A 23,013-nucleotide genomic window follows, 5' to 3' on the forward strand; every position below is an offset into this window, starting at 1 on the left:
GCAATGGTATCTCAAAAGCCTATGGTGTCAACATTCACAAGATCTAGAAGCTATGATTCCTATCATACCTTGCCTACGCCTAGAGTTCCTTTGATGGGCAGAGCTTGCCACCAAAACAAGGGACTACCATTCACACTACCCCCTGCTGCCAAAACCTTAACAACAGACGCATCGAACTATGCATGGTGGGGGGGGGGGGGCTCACCTGGCAGGGAAGTGCATTCAGGGCAAATGGAACCCAAGTCAAATGCACCTACACATAAATCAAAAGGAAATGTTAGCTGTACAGAATGCTCTGACAGCCTTAAAGAACCACATTCTTCCAGGACAACTAATGGTAAAGATGGACAACACCATGGTCATGTGGTACATAAACAAGCAGGGGGGTACACACTCTTACCCCCTCTGCAGACTAGTCATGGCATTGTGAAACACAGCCTTGAGCTACCAAGTGAATTTATAAGCTCAATTCCTGCCAGGAAAACTAAATACACTGGCAGATGGACTAAGCAGAAACCTCATGGACCCACACGAGTGGAAACTGGAACCAAGGATTTTCAACAGATATAGACCTGTTTGCCTCCCCCCAGAACCATCAATTGGACACATTTTGCACAAGGATTCCCCACAAACTAGCTTGGAAAGTGGATGCTCTATTCTTCAGCTGGAAAAAAATATCAGTTTATGCCTTTCCTCCTCTGCCTTTGTTGTCTAAGGTACTACTAAAGATCAAACAGGACAAGCCAAGGACAATTTTACTTGCACCAGACTGGCCACGCCAACACTGGTACCCCCTCCTGCACAGAGTGCCATGCTTGACCCCATGGCACCTGCCTCAGACTTCTTCCCTGTTGTCTCAGCAGGAGAACCAGATTCTGCACCCTCAGCTGCAAACCCTGAACCTAGCAGCCTGGCTAATTACCTAATCTCTCCTTTACTACCCCTCAGTAAATCAGTGATGGATATCATTTTAAAGGCTAGGAGGCCTAGTACTAGAAAATCTTATGCTGCAAAATGGAAAAGATTTTGTACCTGGAACCAATCTCAAGGGATGAGCGCAGCCATGCCCAATTTACCTCAGATTCTACAATATTTGACTGAGATGCTTCATAAGGGCTTGTCCTTTTCCTCCATCAAAATTCATGCCTCAGCCATTTCAGCTCATTATAGCACAGAACCTCCCCTCTTCTCTCACCCACTGCTCAAGCAGTTTCTCAGAGGGGCCAAAAATTTAAGGCCACCGAGGAGAGCTCCAACTCCAGCCTGGGACCTTAACTTTGTCTTGGAGAAACTCACTCTTCCTCCTTTCAAGCCAACTGCTACTGCAGATTTAAAATTCCTTTCTTGGAAAACAGCTTTCCTTTTAGTAATCACTTCTGTAAGAAGAGTGTCTGAGTTACAGGCCCTTATGGCAGTGGAGCCTTTCATCATCTTTCATGCGGACAGGATGTCCCTCGGAACCAATCCTTCCTTCATGCCCAAGGTGGTATCTAGTGTGGCTCTTAATCAGTCCATTCATTTGCCTACCTTCTTTCCTAACCCACAGAACAAAGGGGAACAGATACTGCACTCCTTAGATGTGCACAGACAACTTGGATTCTACTTGGACAGGACTAAACCTTAAAAGAAACTGAACAACTGCTGGTGGCATTTGCTGCAGGGACAGAGGGGAAAGCTATTTCAAAGCAAACCATTTCAAAATGGATAGGCCACTGCATTCATTTCTGCTATAAGCACCATGGGAAACCTATCCCACAGGGCATCAGACCCCATTCAGCCAGGGCTGCATCTACCTCTACAGCCTTTCTCAGGGGCGTCCCTACAAGGGACATCCTATAAGCTGCTACCTGGAGTTCTGTACATACTTTCACCAAGCATTATCATTTGCCAGTTTTCTCTAAATCCAGAGCTGGTTTTGCCACTGCAGTCTTGCAGGGCCTTATAGCTGGTCCTAATTCTATTTAACTTCCTCCTCCCAACCTTAGCTTTGAGAATCTATCCAAATGTAATGACTGCAGTAGTAAAACACGAAGAACATAGTACAGTTGTGTACACTTACCATAAATGTAGATGTTCGAGTGTATTCACTGTTGCAGTCCTGGTTACCCTCCCTCCAGCCCCCTTTCTTCTTTTGGCTATACCTCTCCTCTCACTTACTATGCTCAAAAAGCTTTTTGGTGTATTTGCTTTTTTGTTGGAGGTATATCCTTGTGTATTATAGATTTAATTGCTTCCCATTCAGGGGGCACCTGACATCTGGGGCAAGAAAAACTGATGTAATGGCATCAGCTGCATGTTTTATACTCCTCATGACCTGACGTCCTTGAAGAAGGGACAGCAGCCGATGCAGGACCAAAGACTTTGTTAATCAGGCCGACTGAGGGCTTCTGCAAGCAGATAACCCAAATGTAATGACTGCAACAGTGAATACACTCGAACATCTACATTTATGGTAAGTGTACACAACTGTACTTTTCTGGTTGCTTGAGAGTTACTACTAAAAGTAGGCCTGACTAATACTGTACCCTATACTATTTATTTGGTTTGACTTGTTCTTAAGTTGAGGAGAGAGGGAATTTATTCCGGTCTTCCTTTTTTTCCTTTTTAAAACTCTAAAACGGTAAGGTATGTTTGAGTATTGAATATCACTGGAACCATAGTAACTATTTTCATAGAATTCCGTTGATTTTTTTTTTTAACACATGTACATCCTTTGTGTTTTAATTAATATGTGACTTGCTCAGAACTTGGTGTATATACTTATGTAACACCCTACTGCCAAGCCTCATTGTAATTTGCCCCCAAACAGTATCATAATAGGCAAATGCTTTGTGGATCCAACTGAAAAACTGCACTTAGAATGGATGGCTCCTGCTTGGGATGGGGAAGGTGCTGTCATAACCTCAAGGCAAGGGCTTTGGCCTAGCACGAAATGAAGCATATCAGCGTTGTAGAGATGAAAGCAGTCCTCCTTTCTTTCTGAGCTTTGTGACAGTGGATTCCATAAAGCCTTATCTTCATTTAGTTATACAGCTTAGCAATAGTATGGTATGTCAGCACTTGGGGAGGAACTCACTTCTACTCACTCTAAAGAGAGGCCACAGAGGCTGCGAGAGTTTATGAAAAGGCCTTCAAAACCAATGAATTTTCACCTGCAGTTCACACTCACGGGGAAACCAGGTGCCTGGCAACAAAATCCAGTAGTTGCATTTTAGTGTCCTGCAAGTGGTCCTTAAGTCCCCTCACCTGAAAAAAATTATATTCAAGCAGTGGGTCTCCCATCTTTGACTTTTTGCAGCTCCACAAAGGTCAAGTGGCAGGCCTTCTTCTAGATTCTCTCTCTGCCAGTGACAAGAATCAAGACATACACACACAGATATGGCTTAAAGACCTGCTGTATGCTTTGCCTCCACTCCTATAACTAAGTATCTGATGTTGTCAGTTTTCATTCTATCCTCAACTGATGGGTTCGGATCCGATCCCTCGGATCTGACTCAGCTGTTGCTAAAGCTCGTGGCAACTAAAATCTCTTGAGCTTCCATTTTAAAACTCTAAAATGGTAAGGTATGTTTCTGCGGGCGGGGGGGGGGGGGGCTGTGGACAGAAAGTACAACACATGAAAATTATACTGTCTTTCTTTGTTTTGTTTTTTTTTCTCATTGCTTGAGAGTTCTGATTAACTGAGAGTTTACTGTATTCAACAACGATTCCAGAAAAATAGTATTAAACTGAGTATTGAATATCACTGGAACCATAGTAACTGTTTTCATAGAATTCTGTTGAATTTTTGTTTTTTAGCACATGTACATCCTTTGTGTTTTAATTAATATGTGACTTGCTCAGTCCTTAAAGACCTGCTATATGCTTTGCCTCCACTCCTATAACAAAGTATCTGATGTTTTCAGTTTTCATTCTATCCTCAGCTGATGGATTCTGATCCAATACCTTGGATCTGACTCGGCTGTTGCTAAAGCTCATGGCAACTAAATACTCTGGAGCTTCTCCCTTACCCATAATGCTCTAATCCCAAGTACCTCAGATCTTGTTTGCCACTATACGCGAAATATGTGGTGACAGTTACTCTTGAGCAGATAAGTTTGTAAAATTTTTAATTTTTTCCCTAGAGAAACCTTTCCAATTTCTATTTTCCTTTTATTCTTTAATCCCTTATCTAATCGCCTACCCTCTTGACATTTATTCTACTTAAAATTTCTCTCTTTCTCCTCCCATGCATTTTTGTACCTTCGAATACTATTGTTGGTATTATTTCCCTTTTTTCTCTACACACACAGTGTAGTTTACTTAATACCATTACTGGTAAATTCTTTTCCTTCCTATAACTTTTATTAAAAAAAAAAACTCTTTAATTTCTGCTGTTGAATTCTTCTTCTTAACTGTTGTTCCTACCATGGCAGAGAAAGAAAAGAGTCCAGCTGGATTCAGAAAATGTTTTAAGTGCAGGCACAAGATTCCTTTATCAGATGCCCACATTTTGTGTGTATTGCCTGGGTCCTCTCCATTTATGAGAAGATTGCTCTGTCACAGGTCTGATCCTAGAGCCATAGAAGAGAGAAAAAATAAGTTGATATTGAAAGGCTTCAACCTTTTTCTTTCGGAGAGGCTTTATCTGGAGTTATGCCCCCCCCCCCCCCAAATCTAAAAGATCTAAATCTCCTTCTCTGAGCCCTTCTGCCTCTTCCTTTAAGGCTTCGGAGCAACCAAGAAAAAGACTTCCTTCTGATCCAACTTCTCCTTTGGATCCTAAAGGGAAGAAAACTAAATTTTCGGATCTTGAAGTTTTCAAAAAGGAATTCATCGAATTCGACCTCATCATCGGATCAGAAGCAAAAGAAGAAGACATTTCGGATTGGATGCATAAGCCAATTGATCCAGCTACTTCACCTGGTATTGTTTACCTTCCCAGGACTAGATACTCCCTTTCAGTAGATCCAGTTCCCTCCAGGATTCCCTCTCCCATTTTAGAGAAATCTAGGTCCCCTTTGGGATCTTCCACTCGTTTTTCCAGGAGCTTAACAGAAGATGATGTAGAGAGAGAGGTGAGAAGAATTCTCTCAGCGCAGACTCTGATGGGTGGCCCTTTGGCTCCTACACCTTCAGATCAGGAGGTTCTTGGATCTGAGCTGTCTGGCTTCGTCTGACTTGGATCCGAAGATACCTCTATCCTTGGATCCGAAGTTCGCTGTGAGCACTTTGGTTCAGTTGGATCTGGAGAGCTCTCACAGCCTAGGCTTCCCTGTTGGATCTGAGGTGTTGGAGCAACTCTGAAGTTTTGGAGCCATCTCTGTGCCTTGGAGCCTCAGCAAGGGTTAGCTCTGCTCCAGCTTCTACCTCGGGGGGGGGGGTTGTCCTGAGATCAGGGAGGTACAACAGTCCAGAAACTTGCCTTTTTGCATCCAAGGTCCTCTCTGTCTCTCTAGGGAGGTCTGGCTTTGAGGCTATAGAGAGAGCATTGGCAGTCTCAGCTACACAGACTGTTCCTACCCCCTCAGATCTGATCCTCAGTCTACAGCCTTGAAGTCTCTGTGGTCGGAGTCTCAACTCTTTTTTCCATAGGGACAGCCCGTACTGAAACCCCAGGCTTCCCAACTGGGTATCCCAATTTCAGAGTATCCCACTGAGGAAGTCCCTAAGGAGAAGATGTGCAAGAGGAAAGGCTCCCCAGAGGAGTCTATCACAGAAGATACAGACTTCAATGAGGATGAAGGGTCCCAATGGTCACCTCCTGAAGATTTCTCATTTGGAGACTTCCTTGAAATATTAAAACAGAGAGGTGCCTGGAAGTCCAGTAACCCTTCATGCAAAAAGTCTGTATTCCTGGAGGCTTTCTGTACTGGCCTGTCTACCACCTGGGTAACTCTGCCCACTGACAAGCTCATTGAGTTGATCTCTCGGTGGGCATGGAAAGGTCCCGACACAATTGAAGCAATACCTCAGAGAGGAGGGCAATCAGTTTTGAGGAAAAGCAATTCCTGTTGATGCCATGCTCATGGCGGTGCCCACTAAAAAGGAACTTGCTGAGGATGGTTCCACTGTTCATCCCCCCCTCAACAAGGAGTCTCGGGTGATGGACAGGCTTGGGAAGCATGTCTAGGCTTCAGCGACCTTCACCTTAAGGTCACTGAATTATTTGGCACATTTCACAAGGTTACAGAGAGATTTGATTAAGGAACTTTCAATACCCTCTCAGGGTCCATTTCTGAGGAAGTACAATCGTCTGTTACTTCTCATTTGGCTACCCTGCAGTCTATTTCCAATTCGTCCATGAGGCTCATTTCACATGTAACTGAAGGAACATCAAAGACAGCGGGTTCAGGCATTTCCATCAGGAGGCATGCCTGGATGTGCTTATTTGATTTTGCAGAGCCATTCATGTCAAAGCTTCTCGTGACGGTAGGTCTTTGTTTGGCCCAAAATTGAAAGACACATTATCCAGGCGTGAGAAGGACAGAAAGACCCTGTCTGCCATGGGCGTAAATTTTTCGAAGCCTCAAAGATCCTTTTCCAGGAATCAACAGCATAATCAAAAGATGTGGTTCAAAAGGGGCCCTTCCAGGACACACGTGGAGGACGTTACCCCAGAGGAGAGAACTGTAATGATGGATGCCATCCCCATGGCAGAGTTGGCCCACAAAACCAGGGGTCCAGACATTCGTTCTTTGGCAGACCCTTCCAACACTTCTGAAGGGAGGCCTGATTGCCCTTCTCTGGAGGCACTCGGGCGTTGACTATCTTTGCACCAGAGAGCCTGGCTAGAAATAATGACATATACTTGGGTGCAGAAGATTATTTCCCGAGGTTATACAATACCATTTTCCCTTCCTCCTCCAATTTCAAGAAAAATCCCCAATATTCCATCAAGTTAGAGGGAACAAGCAGCAATTCAGGTACAAAAGATGCTAGGAAAAAGAGTTATCCAAGAGGTCCCACAAGACCAACTAGAATCCGGAACTTAAGATTATTTTAGTATCAAAGAAAGCAGGGGAGTGGAGACCAATTTTGTATCTCAGCAACTTGAGCAAGTCAGTTTGATGCACCAAGTTCTGTATGGTCACGGTTCAGTCCATTCTCCCTTTTTTTGGGCAAGGACGACTGGATGTCCATCGTAGACCATAAGGATACATACTATCACATAAAGATGAAGAGATGATCCAGATGGTATTTACGTGGCTGGCTGGGGATCCAGTCATTACCGGTTAAGAGTTCTGCCCTTTGGTCTCACCACAGCCCCCAGGGTGTTTACCAAATGTATGGCAGTAGTAGCAGCTCACTTGAGACTACAAGGATACGGGGTGTTTCCATATCTAGATGACTCGTTCATTACCACCCCGACCAGGCATCAGTTAACAAGGGCAAGAGATCAGGTTCTCCAGACATGTTCCCCATCTGGGGATAACCATAATCTGTGAGATTTCTCAACTAAAACCAACCAAAAATTTGGAGTTTATAGAAGCACTGCTCAACACAAAGTCAATGATAGCCTCACTACCTTTTTCAGGGGTTCAGACTATAAGATCACAGATCAGAAAAATAATCTTCAGTACCAGGATTTCAGCAAACATGGCTCTGAAAGGTCTAGGATCAGTGTCAGTGGCTGTAGCACTAGTACCTTTAGAAAGATTTTACATGAGAATCCTTCAGTAAATCAATGGTTGCTACTTAACCAGCCCTTGTCAACCCCAATACGAATCATTCACGCATTCAAGAGTTATCCCAAATGGTGGATTCAATTGGACCAGGTTCTACAAGGCCATCCATTCATTCCCCCTCAGCCCAAGGCCATAGTAACCACAAATGCTTCCCAGTTGGGGTGGGATGGGGGGCTTTTCTGGGGAAAACAGTCCAAGGCACTTGGTCCCTCAAAGAGGCCAACTTGCATGTCAGTGTCTTTGAGATGAAAGCAGTGTTTTTAGTGTGGCAGGCCTTTCAGAATGCTCTCCCTCTGGGAATGAAAGTAGGACTCCGATCTTATCTCTTGTGTCGGGAAGCACTCAGAGTATGGCAGTGGGCAATCCCATCCAACTGTTTTCTCATAGCAACACACATTCCAGGGAAGTCCAACATGATAGCAGACAAACTGAGCAGGTGCATTCTTCTGCCTCACGAGTGGTCTGTCAACAAGAACTTAGTGGAAATTATTTTCTGTCAGTGGACCCAGCCTTGCTGCGATTATTTTGCCTCTTCCCTAAACAGCAAATGCAGCAGTTACTTTGCCCTAATCCCCCACAGAGGGAATCACTTTGGGATGCTCTCCTTCATGATTGATTCTCCATTCTGTTTTGTGCTTATCCTCCAATTCCAAAATTCCTACAGAAAGTTGCCATGTTGAAGTGTAAAGTCATCCCCATTATACCTTACTGGCCTCAACAGATGTGTTTTCCCTTCCTTTGGCCCCCCTTAATTCACCAACCTTGGATTCTGGGTCCAACTCAAAACCTTCTGTCTCATCCAACAGGCATGATTTATCCAGACTTATCAAACCTCAAGGTGGTAGCCTGGCTTCTCCAATTCCATTAATAGCCAGACAACCTATACTGTTTTCACCTGTCGGACATGTACTTTTATCTTCCTATAAACCCTCTACATGAAAGCTCTACTCCAGTAAATTGAAAAGGTTTGTTTACTGGGCTCAGCAAAATAATGTTGATCCTTTTTTAGATCCCATACATAACATCCTGGAATTTTTGGCTGTACTTTTTAAAGAAGGAGGTAGTTCCTCAACAGTTAAGGTTCAGTTAGCAGCTATATCAAATTTTCAAGTTGGATTTAAGGGTTCCTCGGTTGCTTCTCATAATCTCTGCAAATCTTTTCTGAGAGGTGCTCTTCTTCTAAGACCTCTTTTTAAAGACCCTACTCCCCCTTGGGACCTGAATCTGGTACTGCAAGGTCTTACTTGTTCCCCATTCGATCCAGGAGCTAAGTGTAACCTTAAATACCTTACTCGGAAGGCAGTTTTTATGGTAGCCATTACTTCTGCCAGACGAATTTCTGAGATTCAAGCATTGTTCTCAAAACTTCCATACTTGATTTTTCACAAGGATAGAGTCACCTTACAAAACTAATGCATCTTTTCTTCCTAAAGGTGGAATCAGAATGTAATATCAGTCCATTAATTTGCCAATATTCTTTCCTAAATTTGCTAACAAGGGCGAATGCATGTTACATTTATTGGATGTTCACAGACAATTACGTTTTTACCTAAACAGAACAAAGGACGTTATAAAATCTGACCAATTGTTAATCTCATTTGCAGAAGTAAAATTGGGAGAGCCAGTTGCCAAAGTAACTGTAGCCATATGGCTGACTGATTGTATTTTATTTATTTATAATAAACCGGGCATTACCTTACCAAACATTTTATGGGAATGTGTCGACTGCCACTGTCTTTATTTCTACTTGCATTTTAAACATGGCTGCATTCATTCTTAAAATGATCTTGAGCTTCCATTCTTTGTATAGTACAGACCTTGTTGAATAAAGTTTGGCCTAGCTTGTGTAACTTCTTTTTAAAGAGTTGTCTTGGATTTTAGTACTCATATTTCTCCATTTATACCTGTTAGTTCTTACAAGCCCTTCTTTTATTCATAAGGCATGTAAATGCATTAAAACAGGTCCTGGACCTTTTCTCTTCTCTTCTGGTAACTGACTCAGGTAGTGCAGAGGATTCTTAGGTTCATAAGAGGTTACTGGGCTAGCGGCCCTCAAGCTTTTTCAGGCCTAGTCATGTTAATCCCAAGTATCCCCATTTGTTCTTTTTTTGGGTAGTTCGCAGAGCGATTTTATGAACAAAGTGGATCTGTGATCAATACCTGCTACCCCTGTCCATAAGGGACATGGCTGCCACCCGCTGGTGGAATTTGCAGTCTCTCATCCAATTATCTAGGTTGCTTTTAAATAGGGTCATCGAGGAGCTCTGTTTTACATGAATAGGGAGTTTATTCCAGAGAAGCATCAGTCTCTGGGAGACCTATCTGTTTCTCCAGCATGATCTGTTAATGTTACAAGCTAGGTTGAGATCCCTAGAGTGAATGACGTTTGAGACATTTGACTTGTGGGTGTGCAGCATTTCCATTAGGGCAGGGCTGGAGATTGCCCTATAGGCCAGGCACAAGTCACCTCTCAGCAGCCTATAAGATACAGAGTAAAGTGGTAGGCCTTTCAGCCTGTCCACATAGGTCCTGGTTTGGAATCCCTGTATTTTCTTTGAGAAACCTCTGAGGTCTGTGCAGCTGCTGCAGGTTTTTGGTGAGGTACATGAGAAAGAGTACATTATACTCTATTAGTGGTCTGATAAGGATCGAGTACAGTGGAGTTATAACATCTCTTGACCTGGATGCTATGCCCTTGCTTCTGAGGTGCAGTATGTAGAAGGCTTTCCTTACCACTGTGGAAACTTGGTGGTCAAAGTTCAGACGCTATCAACCTGTGTTCCCAAGTCTCTCACCACTGGGTTGGAAATTGGGGGGGGGGTGCTGTCAATATTGTAATTTGTAGGGAATTCCATTTTACCAAAGGGAATAATAATGCATTTTTTTTTTCATTTAGTTTTAGACCATGGCTTTGGCACCAATCATTTGTTTATGTTAACCCTTCTTGTAATATGTTGACATCGTTGGGGGACTCAGTGATTGCTCCCAGTTTGCAATCATCAGCGAGCTTTGTGAGCCAGAGGCCGTCTACTTTGGCCTGGACTTCTGAGAAATAGATGTCCAACAGTAAGGGGCCTAGCACAGACCCTTGTGGTACTCCACTGATGACAAGTCTACTGGTGGAGGTGGAGTCTCCAATTCTGACATAGTGTGTTCTGTTGGTGAGCCAACTCGATACCCATTTAGTAACGTAAGGGTTAATCCCTATCTGGAACAGTTTCTCAGTGATGCCCAAATGGGTAATTGTGTTGAAAGCCTTGGCAAGGTCAAGATAAGCGGTGTGCACTATCTTACCTTTGTCTGTGGCCTTGGTGACATTCTCAAAGAAGTCTACCAGGTTTAATAAGCATGATCTACCATTAACAAGGCAGACTGGGTTGGGTCAAGTGTTTGTAGGTTGCCTATGTCCTTGTTGATTAGGTCTATGATAATTCTTTGCATGGCCTTGCAGATGAGGCTAGTTAGACTTATGGGTCTGTAGTTCCAAGGGTCAGTTGATGGCCCCCTTTGTGCAGGGGGATTACTGTTGTGGTTCTCCATTCTGTAGGAGCATAGCCAGCTCTCAAGATATGATTAAAGAGAATATCAAGTGGGTCCACTAGGCATTGTTTTAGATTGTTTAGTAAACAACCTGGAGTATTATCTGGTCCCACTGAAACAAAGTTTTTGGCCTTGGCAAGCACAGAGATGACCTGTTTTGTAGAGATACAAGGCAGATGACTGGTGTCAGGTATGCTTTGGGATATCATAGATGGGGATAGCGGGTGAAGTTTGCACTAAATCTGTCAAAGAGCAGGTTGGTGATATCTTCTGGTGTAGTATGAGTGATCCCATCTGCAAACAGTTTGGCACATAGCTGGGTATTCCCTTTTATACTTCAGACATAGTTAAAGAGTGCCTTATGATTATCCCAGGATTAAGGCTGTGAGCTGTTAACTTGCTGCTTCCTTTAGTCAAAGGCACATGTCTTTATCTCTTCTAGCTCCATTTGCCTACTTCCTGACATTAAGCATATCACTTAACCAGCCAGTGCTCCCATGTCACCTCTGAAAAGGGAAATTTGTGTCCAGTGGGCTTAACAAGTTAAATAATTAATTAAAAAAATGTCCTACTCCGTGGATTCATTTCAGTCCTACTTTTTGAATTCTCCAGTATCTATAATAATGCCATCATTTTTTCATTAAAGGATGATGTTCTTTATACTTTATATCCCCTGGTATACCCAGTACTTTTTGTATTCTCTGGTATGCCCAGTACTCTTGTATTTTGGATCTGTTTTCCAAGACATCTAATTTGTGCTTTTGTCCCCTTCCTGGTGACTGTGAATATATATTTTTTAAATTATAATAATTCTTTCAATGTTTTAACTGTTTTTTGAATTGTGGTAACACCTGTCTTTATCTCAATGTATTTGCAGTTGTATGTTTTTATATACTTCTGATTCCACAGATGTTAATTTATTAAATAGGATGATCACTTTATCTTTCTGTACTGCTTCTTTGAACTGTTTTAAATGCATTTTACTTCTTTGACTGTCCATGCGTGTTTTTAATTAGCTTTCCACAGAATATTATTACTTTTGTTTTGTGTGTAAGACCCTTACTGGAGGACATTAAGCCTGTGCTTCCATCTGGTAGGAAGTTAGGCCTCATCCCTCTGCTAAACCTGTCTTAACGTCTGTTTGAAATGTAAATTTGTGGAACAGATACCCTTTTGTATTCCTTTACTGTCCAGGTTATGAGTTTAAGGAAAATAAATTGTACTAATTTCAGAGGTTTGGCACTTGGATGTGGGGGTGTAGCGGGGATTAAGAGTGTAGGTGTGATAAAGTCATTGGGGCATTTCGTTATGTTTTGATTAGCAGTTTGGTTTTATTGCCAGTCAGGCTTTTTGCTTGTGAGCTGATCTCAAGATTTAGTAGTCAGGTGACTAATGTATTGCATGAAATGTGTGGTTTCACTCTACAAAGTTGTTCTCCGTTTTGAACTTTGATCTTTATTTCTGCATCATCAGTCTGTTTCCAACTTACTAACTACTACTCTGAAGGTGTACTAGATAATTTATTGCATACCTCTCAACTTTTCCTGTTTTCACAGAATATCCCTGATTTTAACTCATATTTGTGATATGTTATGATAACATTTGTGATTTTTTGGCAAATTATTGAGGATTGCATTCCCTAAATAATGGAAGTCATTTGATTTTCAGATTTCACATCCTTCAGAAGGTGCAAGTTAATGCAAAACATGTTATTCTAGCAACTTTGTAAGTATATAAGAGCAATATTTAAAATTGTGTTCCTAATTTGGGGGGTCTTTGTCCCTGTTATGTTTGGCCTTTTCCCCGATTCTTGCACTAAAATGTTGAGAACAATGATTTAACATATGTCTGTCGACTGATTATGGATGACACTTTTCAGCCACTGTACAACCCATTCAGTCTAGAAGAGTTTAGTAGGTACAATAAGAGTTATACACGTTGTACCACATGGGGATCATGCTCCAGGGGCTTTGCAGCTTTCTCACTGTAGTGTATCTGAATATGTTATGTTTTGTTTAACCAATTTCTCATATTACAGCAACATGTAGTAATTATGAGATGTAATTTCATTTACAGATTACCTTTTTCCTAAAAAATGTAATCAAGGATATTTTTGTTACCTAGGTGAGAAATCTTTGCTACATGGTGAGCAGAAGGGAAAAACTGAAGCTTTCACACAGCAAATCCCAGGAACAGATCTTCAATCTACAGGTTCATCTTATAAATCAGGAACTTGCTGCAGGTAACATGAGATGATTTCTTCCTGCACTTCAAAGCAGAGTGCTCAACCTTGGGCGAGTAATTAAAAGTGTATATTTCATATGCAGGAAATCTCAGAATATTTGTAGAAGTCAGAATTGATTGCTGATGAGTGATTCATTTTCTAGGCATATTCAATAATACAGATACAAGAAGGACTGCTTCCAGCCAGTGCTAGAACCACTTAACCTAAGTTTTGTAGCATTCATGTAGCCATGGCCTTCATATCAGTGTATGTCAGTCTTCTGTTAGTGTATATGGATGGTCCCACTGTCTTTCCAACAATTATTCTTGACCAATTTTCTTGATATTGGAGTCCCAACCAGTTGCTGATCAGCTTGCTGCTACAGATATCACATTGGCTTGCTTAGCCCAGTCTTCCCAGTTCGTTTTTGTTGCTTCCAAAATTCAGATCTCAATCACAACGTACCTTGCAGTGAAGTTGCAAAATTAAGTGTTGAAAAAGCTCTAAATGTTCACAGAAATAGGACTCTTGTTAGCTTTTTTGTGAGCTATCTGCAGAAGGAATGCAGTGTAAAGAATGCCATAGGGTCAGTCCAGCTATTAGGTGAGAGAGACTAGAAAATGTAAGTCCTATCACAGAATGATCAGGATGGCCATGTTACAGGGTAACCAGTGCAGAGGTTGGTAAGAAATGCACTTGTTTCTTGTCAGAGGTAAGGAAGTAGGAACAAGGCAGTGACTAAAGTTTTTCCTCGTCAGTCTTCTGTTTTAGTGGTCTGCACCCCCTTTGCCAACTGGAAGCCCTCCATTTACTAGTGAAGGAATTGGGCTGAAAGGGGGTCCCACAGGATAGTACTTTGGGAAGTGTGTGTGACAAGCTTCATGGTGTAATGGGATAAAACCCTACCTGTGATGCAAATGACCTAGACTTGAATAGTGGCTGAAGTACTAGAGGAGGCAGACAGGGGAGAGCGGGTTCGAGCAGACAGTGGTGGCTTACTCTTCTTGGGGAAAGGAATGGTGGTTCATTTATCTTTTCATTCCACAGCCACCAGATGGAGGCTGTCTGGCTCCAGTGATGCAGCACAACTCAGGATATGGACTTGGCTTGTCAAGCAGCTGATGACAGCCCTCATTTGCTGTGTGTGGAAGCATGCACACTCATGGGGTGTGCATAGTAGGCACCTACAGTGACACATGCTCAAGTCAGTCAGTAGACGTGGGGTTAGGACTTAAAAAGAATGTACCGCAGGCAGATGAGTTAGTGAGGGTTTCAGGCCAGCCTTCAGCAGGCTGGGATGAGTGGTAGAAGAAGTGTCAGCATTGGGGGCTGGGGGTGGAAGAGGATTAGTGATGAGGCCCTCCGTGTAGTTCCCTTGGGCTGATAGGATAATACAAGAACTATTGTGCTAGGCAATTTAAATATTGAGTTGCAATTGATAAATAACAACACCTCAAATCATACCATAAACCTTTATGGCTTTAGTCAACTCATCTCTACTGGTACCAGATGTAATAGTAAAGCAACACGCACACTACACTGTACACTACCATTGACTGGAGTCTGACAAACTTTCAAAGTAACATTTACCAACTGGTTCCCTCTCTGACACCCTGAGTGATCATATACCAATGTTTTTATTTAGGGAATATACCAATATTCACAACGACATCAAGTCAACCATGCAATAACATTTTAAACTCGCTTTCCCTTATTAGAATCAAATGCATTTAAAGTAGACCTGCTCCATGGCTATCCACCTAGACCAAATTACTTCTGAAACAAAGAGACAAAGAATGGAAAGCTTGGCTAACAAATAAAACCCAACCCAGCCTCCAAGCCTTATGATTCTGGAGAAACCAAGCAAGATACAGAATCAGTTAGGATAAGAAAGCACACTGCATAACCTTCCTAAACTCTTCTGGACCTCAGTAAACCACCTTCTCCATCCTGGACATGGTACTCAACAACACATCACAAACATATAGTATGGCAAACAAGTTCAACTCATGTTATATTTAAACAGTTGACTCCCTGTCCAAAAATGATCCAAGTACTACAATAATACCCAAAACCCAAACTCATTCATCCTACAATAATCTTCTCCTTTCAGTGTGTTCCCACTGTCACTATCACGGAAGTGCTTATCCAACTAAAGCCAACCTCCCTAGCCCAGATAGTATACCTTCAGAATATATCAAAGTAGCTGCAGATGCCCTTGCATACCCAGTGTCCATCTTCAGTAACTATTTCTTCAGTGAATATTATGTTCCTCTGCTGTGGAAAAATTCTGGATCCATCCATGACGCAAAGGCAGTATCTCCACTGACAACTCAAACTATCAACCCATTGCCATATTGTTCCCCCTTACTAAGATTCTAGAGAAATATGTACTGTCCTAACTTATCAAACACTTCAACAATAGTAAGCTTCTATCCCTTACACAACATGGCTTCCGCCCATACTACGACAATACCACTACCCTTCTTCACTTCATAGCAACTATAAATCAGAACAAAAACAATGGTAATCCAACATCAGCCATTTTCCTAGACAAGTCAAAAGCATTTCATACATTCTGCCATGAAAAACTCATACAAAAATTACCCTTTTATCGTATACCTAATCATCAAACCCTAATTGTCGAACAACGTAATTATTGAACCCCCCCCCCCCAATGCAAAAACGTAAAAAAGTTTACCTTTTGTTGTGTTGGCCAAGTAAAATCTTTTGATGAATTCCACTTCGACGATTAGATTGTTCGCTGAATGGGTAGTTTGATGATTCAGTATTCAATTAATTGAGTTTGACGATTGATATAGACCCAATAAAATCCTAAAAAATTAGGCACACTCTGTAGACTCAGTCCTCAACCTTTTTACTTCCAATGCTCCTCTATGCTGCAGCTGTAACAATCTACAGTTTGTCCAAACAAGCCTCTGTGAACAATAATGAAACAAAATTGCCAAATCTGGCAACAGCATGCCATGTAAAGCACATCACTGCTTTGTCCTCAGTCAGCTCTCCTGGCTATAGCAACTTCACTTACCTTCTAAGTACTAATCACCTCACATAAACTTATTTACAAATCGGATCAATATCCAGCTTTAAAAAATATTCTTCAGGTATGCACCCCAAATAGATCTTTTCCCATTCTACAAATGAACTGCTCCTTCAAGTAACATCCTTTAACAACCATGCAGGCAACTCCTTATACTCTTCATATGTCGCTAGAGTATAGAATAACTTACACATTCAGCTCAAACAAAATAACATGTACAGAAATTTTAACTACAAACTTAAGCAATACCTCTTTGACACCTGGCTCTGTTCTTATTCAACACCAGGATAAATCTTTATCCCTATTAAATTCTGTTCCTCCACTGTCTCAGTTTCATGTAAAAATACCTTCGTGCACTAACTGGCACTTTTACTTCTGTCTTTCTTTCACCGTTTTATCTTTCACTGTGAAAACATACTTGTCTTCCATCCGTAACATTTCTCACTGTCTTCACCCTCTCTCTCGGAGTACACCCCTCTTTACTCCTCAACCATCTGTAGCAGGTACTACCCTTTTCTCTGTTTTTTCATCTATGTTGTCATCTGTCAGTCTTCTCTTTGCTGCCTCACATCTTGAATCAGTTATCCTTTAGCTAAGGGTGCCTTTCTGAAAACATGCTTCTCTCACTCCTCTTTCCCTTTACATGTGCTTCCTCTCTTTCCCTCTATTTTCATAACTAATTTAACATCTGTCTCTTTCATCTTATTATCTTTTGCTTAATCTATGTAACAGTACATTACCATCTAGTATTATCTTGATCGCTCAAAACCTAATCATAATATTTCCTGCACCTACATGGCTTCTAATCCTCCTTTTATGATCTCTATACATGTATATATTGCAGTTTATAGTAACTATTCATTTTGAACACTATAAGTTGTTCTACTGACAGTTATTTTTTGAAATCATAGATGCTATTGACCTCAGTGATAAAATTAGCAAAATATTATGCTGTGTTCTTAAATAATTGGATTTTATGAGGTGTACTACTTTGTAGTCATGTTTTCTTGTCATAGCTTCTTACTATCTTAGTAACTGTTTTCTAACTTTGCACTGTGTACTGTTTTGTAACCTTAGTGTTTGACATGTAATTAGCCCTACTATTCTCAGTTACTTGAATGTAGTTAGCTCTGCTGTCTCAGTTATGTACAACTTTTCAACACTACTGCGGTGGTGGTGCTGCGGTAGCGTTTTCACCTCACAGTTAGACATTGCACGTTTGATTCTCAGTTAGAGCGTCTTCTGTGTGTCGACATGCATGAATGGGCGTTCCTTTGTTGAAGGTTGTGCGTTAGGCCCGGCAAGCCAGCATTTTAAAATCTACTGCCAATCATTAGCGGACCGGAGTTCCGCTGTGGCGACCCCTAACCGGGAAAAGCCGAAAGACAGTATTATGTTTATTTGTCTATAACTGGAACTTTTCTCCCTGGACCTCACCTGAAAAGGGGTCACTGTGATGACCAAGTTGGGCTGTCCTGGTAAACAAATACCAATAAATAAGTAATTGTGGCAACACTGTGACTGGTTATGTGTACTCCCTTTCAGGGCAAGGTATTTATTGAGCAGGCTTATTCAGGATATTGTCAAAGGTCAGCAAGAAGAGATGACTTTCAAGATGACAATGTACTGGGCAACAGTGCTCCCAGTCGAAAAACAGAAACTGAGAAATAGCTAGTGAAATTATCATTTTGGGTTAAATTTGGTTACTGGCTAGTAAGTATATTTCCTGGATGCCAGCAAAGAAGAAATTCAGAGAATGTGAAATAAAATCAGCCAGAAAAGGTGAAGGGAAAACACTGGCTGGGAAAAATCCTGCAGCCATTCAGCAAAACGTAGTTTAAGCTTCAGCTTTGGTATAAGAGAGAGCCTCAAGTAATTTAGAAGAAAAAAATAAATCAAAATTTACTCAAAAGGTGGTTAACATAAATGAACCATTAAAGGAATATGTCAACTCAAATAACAAAAAGTTGGAAAAATTAGAGGCTGAAATGAAGAAAAGGCTGCCTGAGTATAAGGCATCTCAAAAAGAGCTTGTTTTAAAAAAATGTAGAGTTAGAAGACATGGCATGCATAGAAATGCGAAGCAACCGACTGTATTAATTTTATGAAAGCATGAATAAGTAACTGGACTGGGATTCCACAGGAGGATTTGTTATTTGAAAGGGCACATTGAGTGTTTGCTCTTATCCTGGCCATGAGAAAGCAGCTAAGACCTATATTGGTAAAGACACACCCATACCAGCAGAAAAAGTTGATCCTGATAAAATTATGGCAAAAGACAGCATTATTTGTGAAAAATGATTATTCACTGTACACCAGGTAGAAGAGAAGCACATTTATCCTAGCAATTGAGGTATGTTGAGTCACCAAAGCCGTAGATGAGGGTAAGGTGGTTCACACAGCCTATCTTGACCTCGCCAAGGCTTTCGACACCATCCCCCATTCTGGAATTATAACTAAACTCAATAAACTAGGCATAAATCCGTATGTCACAAGATGGGTTGCCAACTGGCTCACTGACAGAACCCACACTGTAAAAGTTGCAGACTCCAAATCTGACCTCAAACCAGCGACAAGTGGAGTACCACAGGGTTCCATCCTGGGACCGCTCCTGTTTGGTATCTACTTCTGTGAAGTACAGGCTAACAAAGAAGGCCTCTGGCTAATGAAGTTCACAGATGACTGGAAACTAGGAGCCATAGTCAAGTCCCCAAATGATGTGAACACCCTACAGAAGTGCCTCTCTCAGACAGATGCCTGGTGTCAGAGCCATAGCCTAAAGCTCAATGAGAAAAAGTGCAGTGTCATCCCCTTTGGTAAAAACTCTGTACCCATGAACTACCACATAGGCAGCAATCTACTTAACACCGAATGCGTGATAAGAGACCTTGGGACCCCAGGTGGACAGTAGTCTCTCCTTTGATAGTCACATCGCCACAGTAGTCAGGAAGTCCTTCTACGTGGCACACCTCATCATAAAAGAGTTCTCATCCAGGAAAAAAGAGGACATCGTTCCCCTCTACTCGACACTCATTAGACCCATTATAGAGTACAACGCTCCTTTTGGAATGTACCTCACAAGACATCTGCAGCAGCTGGAAAGGCCACAGAAGTACATCACAAAGAGGATTACTGGACTCAAACAAATGCCCTACACTGACCGTCTCAAAAAACTCCAGCTTTACTCCGTAGCATATCGCCTACTCCGAGGTGATCTCTGCCTAACATATAAAGCTGTGTCAAACCCAGAGCTGTTGGACATGCTACACCTAAAGAAATCCCAATCCCTCCGAGCTACACGCTCTAGGGACCTAAATCTTATCACCACAAAAACAGGACATGCTGGAGGGATAGATTCCTATCCCAGAGACTTCCCATACTCTGGAACAGGCTACCCATCTATGTCAAGCAAAGTTCTTCATTAGCACTCTTCAAGAAAAATCTTGATGAGTGGATGGGAAATAGGAAATACACCCCGGGGATCACTTCTGTGTCTGTGCTCGACAGTGGCACAGGAAAATAACTTTCTTGGGTGGCGTAAGCCAGGGAACCTTGTTGGCTAGGCTTACGTAGGCCCTTGGGCCGACAGCCTAGTACCTACCTATGAACCTATGAGAGGTAGTGGTGAGATTCAAGCTGCTGTATCTAGCTGTCTTCAGATTATTTTTTAGAGAGTCAGACATTTTTGGATGAAGATCAGGCTAAGGAGGAAATAAAAAAAAGCTTATCCAACAAAAAGTGAGCTGGCAAACAGGAAGGGACTCCGTTTATCATTATTCTGGCAATAAAGCTCATAGAAAGACTTTGCCAGTGAAATATTTTCCAGTGTTCCAAAGAAAAGTGATCGTGAAATGTAAAAAAAGCACAGGAACTGACTAGAAGAATCAAGAGTACCATAGATTTGAACCAGAGTTTGGTTGATGGCATTTGGAGATGAGCAGAATGAAGACTAGCATCACTGAAATTGGTGAATAAATGGGAGACTGTAAAACATAAGTCTCATTTGTGAAATATGGGATTGCAAGAAAAAGTGGTTTAGAAACACTGAACTTTTGCTTATTTTGTTAAACTTGAGGGTGGAATGTAAGGCATATACCACACATCATGTCATTAATGTTTAGAACACTAAAAGGAAAAAAAGTAACTGTAAGTAAAACTATTTTTGTTCAGTAGCATGTTTTGGGGGTATTTTAAGTATGGGCAGTCTTTTTAGTGACTGTTGTGTCTGTTAAAGATATTAAAGTAAACAAATATGTTTTTAGTTGTAAGAAGTATAAGCTTTACAGTATAGCAAGAGACGAAAGGCTGGACAGAAGGAAGATCAAGTTAATATCCAGTGATCCTGGACTGCTGGGATGGGGTTGGGGTATAAAAGTGCATTTATTATATTATACATAGAATTAAGATAATTTCTCATGTTTTACAAGAGTGGAAGGACAGCATCATCCCAGCCTAAATACTTCAATGCATGTAATAGAACACTGTACAATTTAGTTTTATTTACAGACAGCTAGTGCACCTTTTTATAGGGCTAAAAGTTAATGTTTTCTGAGAGCATTCAAGCTGTTTTCATATCTGGGAAGAGAACAGAGAGAAGGAAAAAACAGGCAACAATTAATGTAAATGAGAACATGGGGTGTAACATGCGTTTTAGCATGGTAACCTTAATTTTAGGTTTGGTAATGCCTGTGGGTACAACTATTGAACTGGGACAATTGTTCCTGTCTGGAAGGTTAAACTTCATTTTTGAAGATTTACATAGTTTTGTGAGTTTGTTCTAAGTTAAATCTTAAACATCTGTGTGGTTTAGAATGTCACACCTCTAGCTGCCTAATCCTTGTATGTTCTGAAGAATAAACAAGCGTAAGATAAAGAAATGAAAATATTTGTGGAAATATTTTGTGAACTGTAAAAGCTATTAAAACTGTACAAGTAGCAATGTTATCAATAAGAAGTATTCTTTATAGTGATAGTAATCAGTATAGTCAGTTTATTTTAGTATTTCCATGAATATTATAATGCACTCAAACCCAGAATTGCATTTTTTACGGGAAATATTTTTATTAAATTTTCATATGTGGCATAGGCAATCTTACATTTATATAAGTGAAAATAGATCATAGCAGCACAATCTCAGTTGTAAACAGTATACCTTACAAACAGTGCCAACACAACTTAAGCTGCAAACATTATACACCACTTTTAATATATCCAGTCATTGTCAGTTAGCCATTACATAGCTCATTAATTTCCTGCCTTCTTTTAAACATTGTTCCTCCTCTGCATGTAGTGGCCCCACATTTCACATTTTTTCTGGGTAATTTACTCCTACCCTTTTCTAAAGATCCCTGTTCCAGTTGTATTTCTGTTACTATCTTTGTTACTTCTTATAAAGTTTGTTTAGACTTTGATTACCATTTTCTAGTTATTGCTTGTTTTGCAGCCGTCATAATTAGACTCCGTAAGGCCTTACTATGTTTAGGCAATTCCAACTCTGGATCTTAACTCAAAAAAATAACTTACCTAGTCACTCCAATTTGCTCACCCAGCATCTCTGACAGAGCAGTCTGCAGAGAATCTTTCAAGTCAGCCAACTCGTTACACTCCCACAAAATATGTTCCCAGTTACCTTTTTCTTCCCCATCATATCTCCAACATTTGCTGAGGAAAGATTCTTTGGAGCCTGCTTGGGGTATAAAAATATCTATGTAAACACTTTCAGACAAACATCCTAAATCTTCTAGATTTCATTGTATGTTTGGGAGACATACATATATTCCCCATTGTTTGTTTGTGAATTGCTTATCCAATCTCTCTTCCCAGTTCTTCCTAACCTCTTCTAATTGATTCCTATAGTTATCATTCAATATTTTATATGCTCTACTAATTATTAATTTCTTAACTGCAACTCCTGTTCTAGATTCTACTAAGAACTCTACCATTGCTGGTTTTTCATTTAGGACCCCCCCCCCAAGTCTTTCTCTTTGCCAGTACTCTGATATTAATCTTTGATATGGAAGGCAATCTCTAACCTGTAGTCCACATAAGTTCTTGGCATCTTCCCATTCTGTTACCTTTCCTTCTCTAGTTATTTGCTCCCAATACCTTGGTTCCTTTGCCAGATTTCTCCAATATACTCCTGCCCCCTCTTGCCTATTGTCTGTATCCCTAATTGCAGTTACTCCTATCAACAGAATCTCCTTTCTCCATTCCTGTATTGGCTTAGTTCTTACAATACCTTCTGCTACTTTATGAATATAATATTCTGTGTGATTATTGTTGTTCTCCTTAAAGGTTTGCATCTCAAACCCCAGTTTCTCCCTGTTGCTTGAACTTCCCCCATTTTTTCATCATCTCTTTCCTTTTTGAGTTATAGTTTTTTGCTTGTGTTATGTATAGGAGCCTTAACTGTGTTGCTCTGAAATGCCCCTTCAAATTTGGTAATCCCAATCTGCCCTTTTGTATTGGAAAAATAAGTTTATCCCACTTGACTCTTGCCATCATCCTCTCACATATAAAAT

At 41.0% G+C, this 23,013-nt stretch overlaps 1 protein-coding gene across 1 annotated transcript in view; it reads left to right on the forward strand.

Moving 5' to 3' along the window:
- JADE3 (jade family PHD finger 3) overlaps window positions 1-23,013 on the forward strand; it is a 1,027,617-nt gene that overhangs the window by 896,015 nt on the left and 108,589 nt on the right. The window contains exon 8 of the mRNA XM_044071851.1: window positions 13,332-13,449. Coding sequence (XP_043927786.1) covers window positions 13,332-13,449 — 118 coding nt within the window. The remainder of the gene's footprint in view (window positions 1-13,331; window positions 13,450-23,013) is intronic.

This window comes from Protopterus annectens, chromosome 5.part0 (genome assembly GCF_019279795.1).
Source record: "Protopterus annectens isolate FY-2018-M chromosome 5.part0, PAN1.0, whole genome shotgun sequence".
Lineage (NCBI taxonomy): Eukaryota > Metazoa > Chordata > Ceratodontiformes > Protopteridae > Protopterus > Protopterus annectens.